Here is a 15,683-nt window from a genome sequence, read left to right on the forward strand (position 1 = left end):
AAGAGCAAATAGATGTACTGTGTTTTTTGTGGGAATGTAATTTGAAGTGAATGTTCAGGCTTGGAGAGACACGTGAAGTATAAGAAAGATTCTTTGCACTGAAAAATACTTTAATCTGGAGCAAAAACAAAATAAAAAAGACAGCGTCAAATGCCTTTATTTTTTAATTTCACACAGGTTTTAGTATTCATAACTTTTAAAGAGCCATGGTAGGAGACCATTGGAAATTCTGAACATTGGAACAAAATTTTCAAAACTAGGCCTCTCATCGACACCTTGTCAAGAACCATTATAACCCAGCTGTCAGTTTTATCATTTTTTTTAATTCATGGTCCTGGATCCTGTGGCGCTACAGAATTGAACAGCCTTTTCCCAAATCTAGTGTTACAGACCCCATCAGGCCGCACTCGCTTTTGGATACATACATGGGGGACGATTGTGAAGGAGGAGCCCATGTCTGGTGAGGTTAGAGGTCACAGATTATACTGCAAACAGATAGAAGCATTATTTCTCCAGGAGAAAGTAGTTCCCGCGTGGGAACCGGGCATATTGTACCCTGTGGATGCTACAGTTGTTCCATGAAGCAGAAGAAAAGAAAATTACATTTGTATATTCAGCACGAGACTGACAGCAAAGTTGGCATAAATTATGAAATCCCCATCCTTGAAGTATTTTTATTCAGCTTTTATTATTTGTAAAAAAAAAACAAAAAAAAAACAACAGCAAACAAATCACAGATATGATGCTAAACAGCAGTTGACACATAAGATCAGTTTTGCAGGATGGAGCCACCATAGTTTTAACACAGACTCAGAAAGCTTCTCACGGAGAAGATTGTTGGGAATAACGTTTCATACGGATATTGAACTCCTGAGGAACAATCTGCTCTAAATGATTTTGAAAGTATCATCACTGCTCTTGGATAATCTAACCTGTGCAAGAGAAAGCAATGACGTAATGAAACTAGTGTTGAACAGGAAACTACAATTCCCAAGATGCATTTGAAATTACCGTGGCCACTGAACGGGGGAAGGGAAGCTGAGATTGGAGGGAGAAACAATCAGAAACTGAGGTACTTTTAAAACGATTCATGTCGCTTGGTTGGGTTGGACATGCAATGCCACGCGATGTTTGCAACATATTTCACTGACCCCAAAGACTAAAGTAGGTTTTATTCGTGCGTTGCTGTCGGATTTGGGACTGACTCTATCTCCGTTACAGTTCAATAGAGCTTCTGCTAGCCCGTTAGTTAGCCTGGCAGCTGGCTTTTCTTGTGTTAGCCAAGGTAACTGAGTCTTGACTACTTAACTGCACGTTGTAGTTGTTGTTACAATAATTGTTTAGAGTTTTTATTTGGCTCACTTGCACGCTACACAGGCAGTCGTTTCTTTTGTCGTTTCGAGATAAAGCTGTCACTCTGTGTTTGTGCCAGCGGGGCTTCTAGTTGACGTATTGCTAGGTTGTCGGTTGCTACAGATACTGGTTGCTAGCTGACGGTGGGCTGCTGTCATAGCGGTAATGTGTTGTTGTAGTCAACTGTCATCTTAGGCAAATTAACTTCTTTGATAGTTTATTTTACTTTTAAAAAGCACTGTGCGTGTACTCTTTAGAGCTTGACTTCAGTTTACCTTTTAGGGGTTCAGACAGCGGAGGAGAAAGTATGAAGATCCGTTGTATGGGTAAAAGTAGCAATATGACGTCGGGAAAAAACCCAATAAAGTAAGAGATTGATTGAATGTGGTCTTAAAATGAAAGTATGAAAAGGATAGTATCTCAGTAGACTGATCATTTACTTTATATATTATACAATGGAATATAGGTTGCTCTATCAAGAATATAATTCAAAGACAATAATGCAAGTAATACGTTTGAAGCTATTTGGCTTGTGTGGGATGAAAATGCACGTAATTGCGGGGTTGGATGGAAACCAAATGCATTTACTTAATCATTGAAGTTATTTTGTGCAATTTTGAGGTGCTGGTACTTCTCTGATGTGTTGCAATTATGCATGGATGACCATTTTAAGCAGTGATAATACAGAAAGTAACACTTTGTTAAAGACTTAACCAGTGTCTTCTACTGTTTTATTTATGTGTATTTTTTTATTTAATTATATTGGGCTCTAATATCTCAGGAGAAGAGTGTGCAGATTTTTTTTTCCAGCAGCTGCTCTATATGAGATATTGCTCATGGTTTAATTTATGTCTCACATAAAACCAAAGCTTAGAGGAAAAGTCGCAGAAACTGATTTATACGCTTTTTTTCCTTTGGTTTCTTAACACAACTTTTCTCGTATTTCCTCTCCCATTAATTATCTTATGAACCATCAGATTAATGTGGCGTTTCTGTATTTAGAAAGTGTGAGGGAAGTATTTAAAACTTCCACCTCTAGCAGCTCCAACCGTAACATGCCACGAATGCATCATCAAAGTATCTCTGTTAATAATTTTGCTTCCAATATTTTCACACTTTTACTTTTGCTTGTATTGGAGTATTTTTGTAACATTAGCCAATGCCTGCAGTCAGTTTAAGTGTATCTACGTCTTCTGTCATAGTATTGTGTGCACTTGACGTAGCTGAGTCATTTTGATTTAGTTTTTTAATTTTTTTTATCCATACTTCAAAGTTTTGCCCCCATTTTTGTGACTTATTATTTTTGTGTCACTCATATACTTATATTAATTGATTTATTTTATTTATATTGTGTAATCATTGTTTTTGCTTTACTTTTCAGATATTGCGTGCTTCTGCACGCCCATCCTCGAAAGTTTGGCCACAAGAATTTATTTTTCCGTGACCCACATCTCTGGGGACATTTGCATTTTTTTCACTTTGGACGTGTACTGCTGTCTCAAGTGGAGCTGAAGACTCGCAGTAACACAGCGTTGGTGCAAGTGAATTAATCTGCCACTGTACCTGCATCTGGTGCAGACTGGATTTGTCTTAAGTGCCAAAGTAATGAAGTGTCTAGGACGGGGAGAACCCAGCCCAGAGAAGCAATGTCATTATGCAGCCTCTGCATACCTCTGGTAGGGCAGAGGAGTGGGGCTGATCTGTGGAAGAGAGGAAGGAGGCAGGTTTCCAGGAAACTTGCGTATTGATGAATAAACATTTCCCCCTGTCAGCTCTTACAGACCGATACCTGTACATTACTCTACAGTCAAGGCTGATAAAAATCAGACTTCAATGAAAAACCACACCACCACAGCTATTATAAGAAAATGATCATTTGATGTGCACAACATGGATTTCAGTGAAAGATTTATGAAATCTTTGACTGCTGACTGTGGACATTAAGAAGACTACATATGTGAGGGGAAGATGAGAAAAGCATAGACATAGTCTCGACAAGTGTGCACTACAGAAACCATGGTGGCCCTTGCTTCAGCTCCTCAACCAATCTCACTTCATGACTTCAGAAGCCATTAGAGGCCAGAATCAGGAACGCCCTCAGCAGCCAGCACGCTTGTATGCAATGGAAGAAGACATTGACGTCACATCCCACACCGAGGTAATATCATTATTTCATCCCACCCACTTTCTTGTTCCTCTTCTTTTTTTTCCTGTCATCTTAGCTTTAATCTCATTCCAGTGTTTGGACTCCCAGTAACTTAACACTGTTGGGACAGAAACGGCAATTTTAGCCATACTGATGGTGTCACCTTGATGGGGTAGAGTTTCTCGTCCTGTTTGATGTTAAACAATTCAAAGCTAATTTGTTTAAGCACTTTATGGCATGGGTTAAACTCGAGTCCTAAGGTCAACTCTTGTCTCTCTGCTTTAGTTTTAATCTTTGATCCAGCTTGCTTGGCATGTTTCTGTGGTGGCAGCTGACGGGGCATTTACCCTTATCCCTTGCTTTGTTTTGTAGCCATAACATAATCTCGAGCTCCCTGCCCTCTGCCCTTGTGTAACGCTGCATTAGTAAAAAGTTGGATAATCGTGTGTGCATCCTTAAATTGCTCTCATACATTTGCCTTTACAGAAAGCATTGTATCATGTTTTAAGATCATATTTTGCTTGTTATACTCAATGTTTTTAACAACTTTGCATTAGTTTCTAGGCGGGAAATGTGTGCAATGAAAGTGCTCTGCATTTCTTGAATGAGTGAAGGTCAACTTTTTATAGATTGTTTGTTTGTTTGTTTTAAGCATCTGTTTTGCTTTTCTGCCCTTCTTTTAGGGTCTGAATGGTTTGTCACATGAACATAAACCTTTAGAGGAGATCACGAATGGACACTCCAACCATAAGCCTGTGAGCTAAAAATCACTTCTAATTGATCCTTTGTAATTAGATGTTGCTGGGAAGACTTTTTTTTGCTGTTTAGACATTGTCTGTGCCGACCCTTTTTTTTCAGGTCATGAATGGAGTGGTAATGGGTCACAATGGCAGAGACCACACGAATGGCAGTGCACCTCTCAGATCCCTGCCGGTAACTAAATGTTAATAGTAGTATATTACAGCTGGGCCCTTTCAAATGTGATGCAATCCAATGTTTGTTAATTGTCCAGATTTCAGCACTGAAGCAGAATGGTCTTCTTCAGACCCTGGCAGCAGGAGGGGACCAGCCCAAGCCGGCAGGTAACATGCACAATCTCTCCTTTTTCTCATCCTCTTTCAACATGAATTTGTGTATATCAGGCACTTCAAGCAGACCCTCTCACTAAAGAGTGACAGTTGTCTGTTTGGAGGATGCACAGTGTCTCAGAGGCAGTCTGAAGGGTTTGAGGACTCCTGGTCAGGTGCTGCAGTAAATGTTAGTGTATGACAGCACATGAGACCAGTGAGTTACTTGGTTTTTCTTACCTCATGTGTGATTCTCTTTACAGAAGAAAGTGAAAATGCGGAGTTGGAAAAGGCAAGGCAGGAGTGGGAGGCTCTGGAAAACATCCAGCCAGGTCTGATGCATCTTGCAGTTTCACCTGTTTGCATGCAAGGAAGTTGACTTCAAAGATTTCTTCCCCCTTTTTTTTTTTTTTTTTTGTTTGGCCTGTGCTGTGGCCGAGTTTCTGTCACCGTGAATAGTTTGTGGTATCAAGTTGAACTAGAAACATTAATTTCAGCTCAGAAATTACTTACCAAGGTCTCATTTTTATGACTGTAGCTTGTTCAAAGTGATCACTAGGAAAGGCCACGAGGTGTAAATTTCTAGACTTTATAGTCTTACTTCTAAAACCTTGTTCCAACAAACGACAATCACAGGCTCCTCTAAGCAGCTGGCTACAATTTTGGAAATTAAAATATTTGAAGACCATAAAGCAGGAGAGATGCCAAAAGATAACAAACAATTTTTAAGAAGTAACTTCCTCAGTTCATAATGTAAGTTTTAGATTAAGTGCAGTTAAGAGGGATGGTGGATATTGAGTTGATGTCAAGAACACCAAGAAAACTGATTGAGAACTGCATGTCAGAAAAGCAAAACCCGGTCTGACTGCTGAAGACCAGCAGGAAGATTTGACAGACTTCACAGTGATAGTGCTCTGTTCCATTGAACTGCTGCACCAGCACACATTTGCCCTTCATCAAGAGTCATTCAGAGTGGAAAAAACAAAGCCTATATTCCCCCCCTCAGATATGCATTTTGGAAGCATGTCCTGGGAACTGAGGAATTTATAATTGATCTTATTGGCTACAATTAGCTTAGGTTTGTTTGAAAATATTTAGGATGCAGAATTTCATGAATGGAGTGCCTCTCCATCTGCGATGCAGATCCTGAACACGCTTGAAAATCCACAGTTTGCTGCAACCCCGACTGTCCCTCGGGTTGTGTCAATACATTCAGACCAAACTTTTGCTTTGGATTCTTCACCTTTTTATCTTTTCTTTAGTTTGAAATTGCTAAAAACAGAAGAAAATATCGCTAAAAACGTTAATGAAGGGTCATTCTTTTCAAAGCAATCTTTTACTGCTTTAAAGGAGCTTCATCAGCAACAAGGGGTACTTGAAGTGTTTCATGGCACTGTTGATGTTGTAAAAAAATAACTGTAATACCCAAACAGCTCTAACTGAGGACTCGAACCCAACCCCGCTCATCTCCTTCAACGAAGCCCTGCAGTACTTCCAGACCACAGACCTTGGGGACTTGCTGGTAAGAAATGCAAAATAACTGCAGCAAATTGAAACAAAGGAAAGTGATATGAAGCCTTGTTTCAAGAAAAGACCTGTGTTCACTAATCTGTGAGAGAAACTATTGTCTATATAAGAGGACTGCTTCATCTGCAGTGGCTTCCAGCTGCTGGAAAAGTGTGCCCACATTCAACAGTGAAAAAAAAATTAAGTTAATCACTTCTGGATTTGCTTAAGAGTTTTATTGGTGGTTCTGACTGTTATTGTAAAGAGATATTTAGGTTTTTTTTGTGCCCACTGCCATCTGTAGAAGAACATCCAGCCAACTATTCGCAGGACCGGTCTGGCCGCCATCACGCATTTCCTCTTTGGACCTCCACGACTGCACAGGGAACTCCTGGAAGAGAGGGATCTTGTCTTTGCCATTGCACAGTGTGAGTGTGTGTATGTGGGTCTGTTTGTGTAATCATGCAGCCAGGTGTAAAACTCATGAGCGTTTCCATCACTGAGATTCTCTTTGCATATTTGTCTGTGTTTTTAGGCCCCGTGGACAACAGCCAAGCAGTCCACATGCGTGTCCTGCAGACCATTTATAAAAGGCTGATTGGCAGCAGGCTGGACTGTCCTCGCTATGGTGCACACTGGGAAAACATCGGTTTTCAGGGTAAGACATGAACTCATTTGGTATAAACGCAGCATTAACTATGCTCAAATTTCACAAAATGAGAGCCTTTGCTTGTTAGAAATGCTGAAGATTATTTGGTTCAACTGTTAAATGTTTGTTTAAATAAGGCATTAAACAACAGAAATGCACGGTTCTTTGGCCTCTTCATCTAAAACTGTTGACATCACTCACACCAAAGTGATGTTGTATGCTGGTTTCTCTGCACTGCAGGTACAGATCCAGCCACTGACCTACGTGGCACCGGTTTCCTTGGACTGATGCATACTCTGTACTTTGTAATGGACCCAGAGACTCTGCCATTGGCTAGAGATATCTACAAGTTATCACAACACCCCACACAGGTATCACCAAGTCATGAAATACCCACCGAAAGCGGTTTGGTCGTGGCTGAGTCATCAAATCATATGCATACTAATTTATGTTTATGTTTGTGTTGGATAACTGATCAGAAATCAGATTCTACTGATAAGTCAGAAAGATGAGGAGGAATAAAGTCTGCTACAAAACGAGTATGTACCAGCAATGATGTTCTCGGAAACAATTTCTTGTGGACTTGTGTATTGTCTCTGGTGTAGAACTTTCCATTCAGTGTGATGTCAATCAACATGACCCGCATTGCTTTGCAAGTGCTCAGAGAGGAGGCCCTGTCCAAGTGAGTCACACTTTCCCTCCTTTTTTCTGCGCTGTATCTTATGTTTGTATGTGCCTTGCTCTTTTTTTGCCCGTTAGTATCCGTCTGTCTGTCTTTGTTCACGGCAGGGAGTGCAACCGTCGTCAGCAAGTGGTCGGTGTGCTCAATGAGTTTTACGTCGCCACGTATCTGCACCTGTTCCAACTGTGGAAGACCCAGCAGAAGACCATTGCTGACTCCGGCTTTGTACTTAAAGGTAGAGAAACCGATTTAGTATTACCAACCTGAAATATGAAATGTCACTTAAATCAATATTGAATAAGTGAATATGTGTAATAAATAAGCACAGCTATTTATTTGTTTAGTGATATCAGCTAAAATGTCATTCCTTAAAGGTTGTGTTTGTTCAGTTACTTGTTTTGAGAACATCTGCCATCTTGTTGCTGCCTCATAAATGTGATGTAGCAGAAAAGTTTGGAAACCGTGCAGCTCGCCTGGCTCTCTGTGGCAAAATCTCCTTTAAAAAGCCCAAATATAAAACCTACATGTCGAAGTCCAGCTTAGAGAGAGTCCTGTTCATAGCCACTGGTAAAGTACAACCTGTCATTTGTACGACATGATTCAGGTTAGCTATTTCAATTTGCCTCCAGTCTTTGAGCTAAGCTAAGCTTCTGGCTTCATGGTTGAAACCTACATCTGATTGGTATTTATCTATGATAGCTGTCAGCAAGCAAGTATATATTTTCCAAAATGTTAAGCGCTTCCTTTTGAAACACAAGTATGAGAATCTAAGCGGTACAAGTACGCTCTGCATAATAAACACAGGCTGTGAACCCTGCATGTATCCCACATTTTCTGTTTTCTAACCCGCAGAAGTGGAGCTGTTTGCCAAAAAGAACCCCAAGCAGATGCTGCGCCGACTAGAGGTCTTCCTGAAAGAGAGGCGGGCAGGTGGAATCCCCCATGGGACGTCGCCAGACCCTCAGGCCCAGCAGCCCTCTCCCAGCTTGGGGGAGAGAGGGGCCAGAGCTAGCATGGGACAGGGAAGCAAGGGAAAGGAGATGCACTTCACAGGAGTGTGTGATATACCGCCAGACATGGAGGGAGAGGCCAGGCTCATCTAAGCTAGACTCTGTGCGTGTGTGAGGGTGTGTAAGAGCTATCCTGTCTGTGAGTGTATCTATTACTGGTTAAGCGAATGGCTTTCTCAGAGCTAGAAGAACAGCCCACAAGTCCTCTATCTAGGGCCTGCTATGTGAACCTATTCAAACACTTCTACTCCTTCCACTGATGCTGGGGTGCTGCACTTTGATCAGATTAAGCTCGGATATCTTTCAGAGTTCTATTTGATTTTTGTTCTAATTTATTTTTTAAACAGTGAACAGTCACGTGAAAAGATGTCACAAGAAAAGAAAGTGAATATTTGCACTTTTCTGTGTAGGTAGAAGCCAAATCAATAGCTGCCAAACTCGTTGTCAAACTCTGCCTGTCTAGAAGTCCAAAATGTACACATTTGTGTTCAGAGGATCTTTCAGTCACAATACGTTAACATTGCAGAGAGTTAAACACGGCAAACGGTGGCTTTTCTTTTTTATTTCTTCTCTCTATCCCCAACAATGCCTCTTAAGAGCAGCATTTTTCGGGATAATTTAGAGCGCTCTGTTAAGTTTTCTGTCAGTGTGAGTGGGGGAAAAGAAGATGGGCAAACCCAGAGAGTTTTACAGTTTGGCAGGGAATAGAAATTGCTAGTAGACATTGTCCCCAGAAACATATGCAATAGAATTTGGATGCCTCTTGCTTTGAAGGTTTAATCACTTCGCATTCTCTATTAGAGAGCAACATACATGAATGAACATTCAGCCCAGATGTATGGAGATGAAGCCGGAACGACTGGTGTCTGTTTTCAGGGGTCTGATAGATTAGGTCCAGAATTCCCAAAATTATTGGGAAATATATTTTAAGTCCTTTTTAAGAATGACAAATAAAGTCCTTTCTGAAGGGACCATTGTCCCTTGAATCATAACTAATGTGTAAAAGCACCTCAGATTGTTTGTTTTTTTCTTTTTATCAGACTGATGGCTTAGTGACAGAGAGAAGGATTTTAACATCCTTTAATTCCATCACAAGTGTCCAGCTTCTCAGCTTGTTGCGGCTAAAGCAAAGGAGATGTTTCATAACTAAGTATGTGTGCTTGGCTTGGTCCCAGCTGAAGCCAAAGGTCTGGTATGAGCTTTCTCTACATTCCGTTATAAAGCATGTGATTGTAATTTCTTATTGTATTTTTCTTTTCTTTTTTTAACAGTTAAACATTTATTCCTGTGTGTGTGTGAGTGTGTTGGCTTGTAGGTAGGTATGTGTGGGTGTGTGTGTGTGTGTGTGGACAATGATTGAGCTGATTCAAATGAAGGGTGCCTCTCCTAGGAGATGTAGGAGATGTGTGGTACAGTATGCAATTCTAGCTCTTTCTCTATGATAATCAAAACACTAGTGCTGTGTGATGATAGAAATCGTTCTTAACTTCAGGGTTTGTGCACTTGTGCAAGCGAATGTTTTTGCGTATGTTTGTGAGTCATATGACAGGAACTGACTACAGATGGGGTGCTTTCCGTTTGCACATAATAAGCCAGCTTTACTAAGCAGTTGATCCACCAAGCTGCAGAGATGGTACTTAAATGAATCTAAAAATGGTACATAACATTTTTGAGGACAATATTGATGCTAAAACGAAAGACGTTATTTTTTTCTTTTCTTTTTTTGTCTTAAATCAGATGTTTGTTCTGTACGCAGGTGGTTTCAGTGGTTCTGTGGCCTGAAATGGGTACCGCTCCTTAGCAAAGCTGGTTCTTTCCTTGTGGTCACGTGAAACCGTCTCCCATCGTCGTCGTCGTCTCAATCTGTAGCATGTTCAGGTAGCACTAGTACTGTAGCATCCTATAGCCGCCTCCTCTTCGTAAAGCTTGTTGATGTCACGTCTCGGTTACAGTATGTAGTGTCAATGAGTGTGCAAACTGTTACTACTATAGCACATACATTTCATAGTTTTCTTAAGCCTCACTCGGCAGACACATTTAGGTGGCACAGTGTATGTTTTGAAAAGATAAGCTTGACGTGTTATTGAGCTCAAACTTGTCTTCTAAGACATGATGGCTAATTCGGTGCCTGCATCCAGTGGAACCATGTGGGGGTAGAGCGCTGGTTTATTCTCTTCCTTTTCTTTTGTCTTTCATTTGAGCCATCGTGCCACGGTAGACTTCCTGCATCCATGTAATGCAGCATGCAGAGTTAACACTACCCATAACACATGCCAGCCTAAAGAACTGGTTCAGTACACTGGCATGTAGGTTTTAGTTGATAGAAGCTGTTCTTCTCCATCTCTGTCCTCCACCAACATAGCTTCAAAGAATGAGCTGATGTAGTTATGCCAATTGTTTTCAAGTGTTTTTTTTTTTTTTTGTTTGTTTGTTGTTTTTTTTTTTGATTGATCAGGAAAATTTGCACTGTTGTAGATATTTGATGAGTATGTGTGACGTATGCTAGAGGAAACAGGCCATCTTCAATAGCCATATTTTAATGTCCATTATCGCCCAGATCATGAAACAGGCTTTGTGAAGTCAGATCTCCCTCCTCCCTCAAGAATAATTGCACCATTGATATAATCTCATATTTAGTTTTATTACATTTTAAACTGAGAAAGCAGTACAGTGTATGTAAATCAGGAAGTTTGTATATAGAGAAATAATGATTGTAATTGTATGATTGTCTGTAGGGCATTATACTGAAATAACATTGCTTACCTCAAGACTTGAGACAAATCTCTTTTCTCTCTCCTGATGTTTGTTTGGCCTCTCAGTCAGACGCTTTGTTTCTTCGTACCCAGGCCTTCTCGCACACCAATTGGACACGTTACATGATGATGCGTACTCACCCAAGCTGAAGCTCGACATAATGGCAGACTAACAAAAAAGCTGCTCAATGTTATGTGTAGTTTACTTACCGACACTTTATAGGCCCACGCGCTCCTTTTAAAACAACTTTAATTGGCTGATGTTTACCATGTTGAAATAAGCTGGTTTTCTTGTGGCTTCAGTGATAGTACAGTATACCCTTGCTGTGATTCAGTGTTCGATGTCTGGAAAACACAGAGAACCAATCCTGTCCTTACGGCACCAGTCGCAAACAGTTTAACATACGATTGTAAAGATATAGGCTTGACTAGCAGTCATGATGCTGTGTATGCTCTCACCTTGATATATATTCAGTATCCAAACGAGGCCGGATTTATTCTCATATTACCAAAAGTTGCGTTTAATTTCAGCTGTTGTAATAAATCATATTCTTTATGCTTTGACCATCTTTGGGGGTTCTTCAGTTGAGAAACCAGAACCAAGAAAGAAAGGAGGAAAAAAATGACTAAAATAAACGGGTTCTTGCGGGATGTCAGATGCTCTGAGAGCTGTGGCCTGAACTTCTGCTTCCCACAGCAGCAGCTCAGCAAATACAATCACTTCTCTCAATATCCTGCGCTTTATATGAAGGTGTTTTACTGTCGCCGTTGTCATGTCCCTCAGAGCATTTTATGACTGTACCTTGATTGTAGAAGCCCTATTTTATACAGAGTTATTTCAGAATACAGTATGTGCTGTTATACATTAAATGTATTGTATGAAGAAAGCTAAATAAATGCTGTTTAAAAGCTGTATGTTTCTCGGTCAAATCACTCAGTCCTCCATGACTTTGTCTCATTGAATGTGATATTATGCTACATAGCATACCAAAGGTGCACATACACAACTTTTCATACTAAAAACATTTCACCCACTCTTATCAGACAAAATGTGAAAGCACCAGTAGACATAGAATAATACCTCAAGAAAATTTTTTATTTTTCCAAATATTTGATGCACACATAAATATAAACATGAAAATGCATCAATTATATGTTAAACAATTCTCAGCTCCTAAAGGAAATATTTAGATATTTTCCAGTTATTTTTATAATCACTGGTTAGTTGAATTTTAGTCTATTTTGTCCATTGAAATGTTAAAAGATTTAGGAGCATGCAGTAGGAGCTAGGATGTCTGTTTTCTAGCTTGCCTTAAGCTTTTCAGTTTTTCAGCCACCAGAGAGCACACTTTGACTTAGTCTGTTTGGTGCCACGTTTTTTTTTAATGTGATGATGCTGCTAATGAACCTCGTATAAAGAAAGAATCTACCAACACCAGTCGGCTCAGTGAGGGTTGAGTAGCATTTTTTAAAGTAGATCTTTTTTTTTTTTAAATGGGAGAGTTGGTTTTCAAAACAGAATTAGCCAACTCAGTAAAACATCTTAAATCATCCGTTTAGAAGATTTATTGAGCCTCATAGGTTCTTCCGGTGCTTTCTCAATTCCACTGAGCAGCAGTAGGCAGTCGCACTTGAAGGCTGTGAGAAGCTCTTTGACTGGGAATCGGAGGCCTTTCAGTCAGCCTTTCATCTTTTCATCACTACTATTGATTTTTGCTGACACTACGCTATCTTTTTCTGCCGTCTTGTGATCCAGCCCACTTCAGATATTTAAAACCAATCAGTCAAAGGAGATTTTGATCATGTGTCGATAAGGTTTGGGTGCTTACGAAGGCATCTTGATGCTTCGTGCTTCTACATCTGTGCTTAATGAGACTTGTGGCTGCCATCCCACAGCCAGATGAGTGGGATGTGATGGACCTGCTGAATCACGGCACACATGGAATGGAATCTTTTTTTTTTTTCCCTCAGTTACTCATGTGAATCAAATTCCAGTTTTGTGAGCATTTTTTTTTTATTATATATACCTGCCTATGGTTTTCTGTGCAGTCTGAGCTTGCTGAAGCGTTCATTTAATCCACAAAGTGTAGTGGTTGCAGTGAGGAGTGAAGCACACATTTTCACTCAGGAGCACTTAAAAGGGTTAATAATGTAGAGCACAGAGATCAGTCCCGTATCAGATATCCAACTGGAGTGTCAAGGCCCTGTGAGAAGGCTGACAGCAGAGCAAGATGGAGTTGTATAAAACTGTTTCCATTTGTACCTAGTGAGCCTGCTGGATTGCTGCGTTTTTCTCTCACTTTTTCTCCTGACTTCCCTCCCCCCCAACTCTGCTTTTTTTTTTTTTTTTTTTCTCTTTCTCTGATGTCATTGTTTCCTGCCCAACAGCTCCTGACGCTCGGCTCGAGGCTGTGTGCACAGACACTTAATATACATACTGCTCTGCTTATGCTGACATATGGGAATTTACACACATGAACGGCATAAGTGTGATGCCAGTTCCATTAACGCCAAAGTCTATAAAGTTTTGTGATTTTGGTTGTAACCACTGCAGACCTAATCAAACCACGTGTGAGTGCTGCCTGGCTTTACTTGCGGACACTGTTCATCTTCTCTCCATGACTGTCAGTCAGTGATTTGGGTGCTGAAAATAATGCTGAAATGTCTTGAAATAATTTTGTGACTGTATAACAACTTTTTGTGCACACGTTCCTTCTCGTACAGCAGAAGTAGAAGTATTATGATTATTTAGTACGAGAGGCAGGACAATGTAGGATTTTAAATAAAAGGTCCACATTAGTAGTTTGATACAGAACAAGTACATTTATGCAAATATTGCATCTGGGAGGGTCTGTGTTAATTCTGTAGCCACTGGCTGTATTGACATGAATGATAGTTTAATCAATGACAGTATCCCATATTTTAGAGGCTAACCACAAGTGTTTATGTACCATGACTTAGAAAGTAAGCAGTTAGCTGTACATTATTTTATAAAATGAGGACAAATGCATTTGTAAATTCATAACATTGAGGGCCTTAAGTAGAATCAAAGTAGGTCAGAATTGTATTTCTTCATCTGCTTGCAATATAAAGGCATTTATAGTTTTTCCACATCATAAGACTTGGCACTTTTTTCCTATTGCGAACTGGCCAACATCAGTTTATCAAATGTGTGAATTTTCTCTTCCTGTGTTTTTATTGTGTTGCCAAATAGCTTTGGTTAAAATAATAGTAATGATAAGAAGACCAATAATAGTTTGAAAAAAATCATTCCCCAGATCGCTCCTCAGTGCGTCTGTATCCCTGGCAGCTGAAAAGGCCTCTGCTTGACCTCACTGTAGTCTTAACTATCAGCTGCATTCTTCACAGCCGTAGTCATATCCTCCAAAGATATGATTGCACAACTTGATAGCTTTCTTAAAATCAAATCCTCCACAGTCTATTTCTTTTAAAAGCAGTACTATTTTACTGGGCTCACAGTCCGACAGTCTAAGCAAAATTATTTTTGCAGGTTGGTGTTTGTGTGCGCATGTCTGTCCCAGTTTGAGTTTAAAATCCTTCCAGATTTTGCCTCTGCCTGAGCAGAGTTGATTGAACGTCAGTGGGCTGTGCGGTGTTATGATTACAGCGCTTTGTGACAACATCAGCATGTCTCTGAGTGATAAATCTGTGTGTGGTGATTTCTTGTCCTCTCTGTAGGATGTTGAGTAGTTCACTTTCTCATTTGAAATCAGCAGGATAAAGCACAAACTGACTCAACTGAGAGTTTGTACATTTTGTGTGAAAATTATGCTTCTTTGTAACATTTTCTCAAGAATTATGTTTCTCTCTGAAAGAGTCTGCAAGGGAGTGCAACAGCTGGGGGTGTAAAAGGATCATCCACCAAAGGCTTGATATTTCCAGGCATGGATGATTCATTGCTCACTACTTTGTGCCAAATTCAGTCAGAGGATAACTGTTCAGGTCAGAAAAAATATTCCTCAAGGCAAGATAGCAAAGAACTTTGATCTTTCAGCATCTCCACTGAATAATATTGTTGAAAAACTGAGAGAATATGAAGAAATCTCATAGGCATAAAAGCCAAACCGTAGTTTTCTACCCTCAGGGGGATCATTGATTGGAAACCTTGATTAGTGTATCCATATGTGCTCTGAAATACCTAGAAAAAACACTGCCACTCCACGCGGGCTACTGCTGTATGCAGAGACATAAAGTGAAACTGTATTACGTCAGTCGGAAGACATACCACCTCTGAACAAGAAAAATGCTGAGTTTCAAGGGCACAGGCTCATCTCAGATGGACAGAGAGGCAGCTGGCTCACGTTCTGTGGTCAGATGAGTCCAAGTTACAGCTGTTTTTGGAAAAAGAATCTGACATCTTGTTCTACATGGAAAAAGATGAGTAAGACTATCCAGACTGTTATTAGTAAAAGATGCCAAAGCCACCTTTTGATAATGTATAGGGGTGCATGGCATGGATGACTTGCATATTGTGAAGATACCACTGATGCAGAGGC

At 40.2% G+C, this 15,683-nt stretch overlaps 1 protein-coding gene across 2 annotated transcripts; it reads left to right on the plus strand.

The window, feature by feature from the left end:
• The first annotated feature begins 1,006 nt into the window (after positions 1 to 1,006).
• Positions 1,007 to 12,079, plus strand: elmod3 (ELMO/CED-12 domain containing 3). Of its 2 annotated transcripts, none has more exons than XM_072388286.1 (13): positions 1,007 to 1,072; positions 2,735 to 3,511; positions 4,183 to 4,254; positions 4,358 to 4,432; positions 4,512 to 4,581; positions 4,830 to 4,898; positions 6,000 to 6,088; positions 6,377 to 6,500; positions 6,608 to 6,730; positions 6,962 to 7,092; positions 7,327 to 7,403; positions 7,511 to 7,638; positions 8,256 to 12,079. In XM_072388286.1, exons 2-13 carry the CDS (start codon positions 3,410 to 3,412, stop codon positions 8,504 to 8,506), a joined length of 1,311 nt encoding a protein of 436 aa, XP_072244387.1. In that variant the 5' UTR covers positions 1,007 to 1,072; positions 2,735 to 3,409; the 3' UTR covers positions 8,507 to 12,079. The 2 variants fall into 2 exon arrangements, with proteins under 2 accessions (XP_072244387.1, XP_072244388.1); XM_072388287.1 differs by lacking the exon at positions 1,007 to 1,072 and adding an exon at positions 1,073 to 1,164.
• Positions 12,080 to 15,683: the final 3,604 nt, after the last annotated feature.

Source organism: Leuresthes tenuis, unplaced genomic scaffold, assembly GCF_036924035.1.
Source record: "Leuresthes tenuis unplaced genomic scaffold, fLeuTen1.0.hap1 SCAF_6, whole genome shotgun sequence".
In the NCBI taxonomy this organism is placed as follows: domain Eukaryota; kingdom Metazoa; phylum Chordata; class Actinopteri; order Atheriniformes; family Atherinopsidae; genus Leuresthes; species Leuresthes tenuis.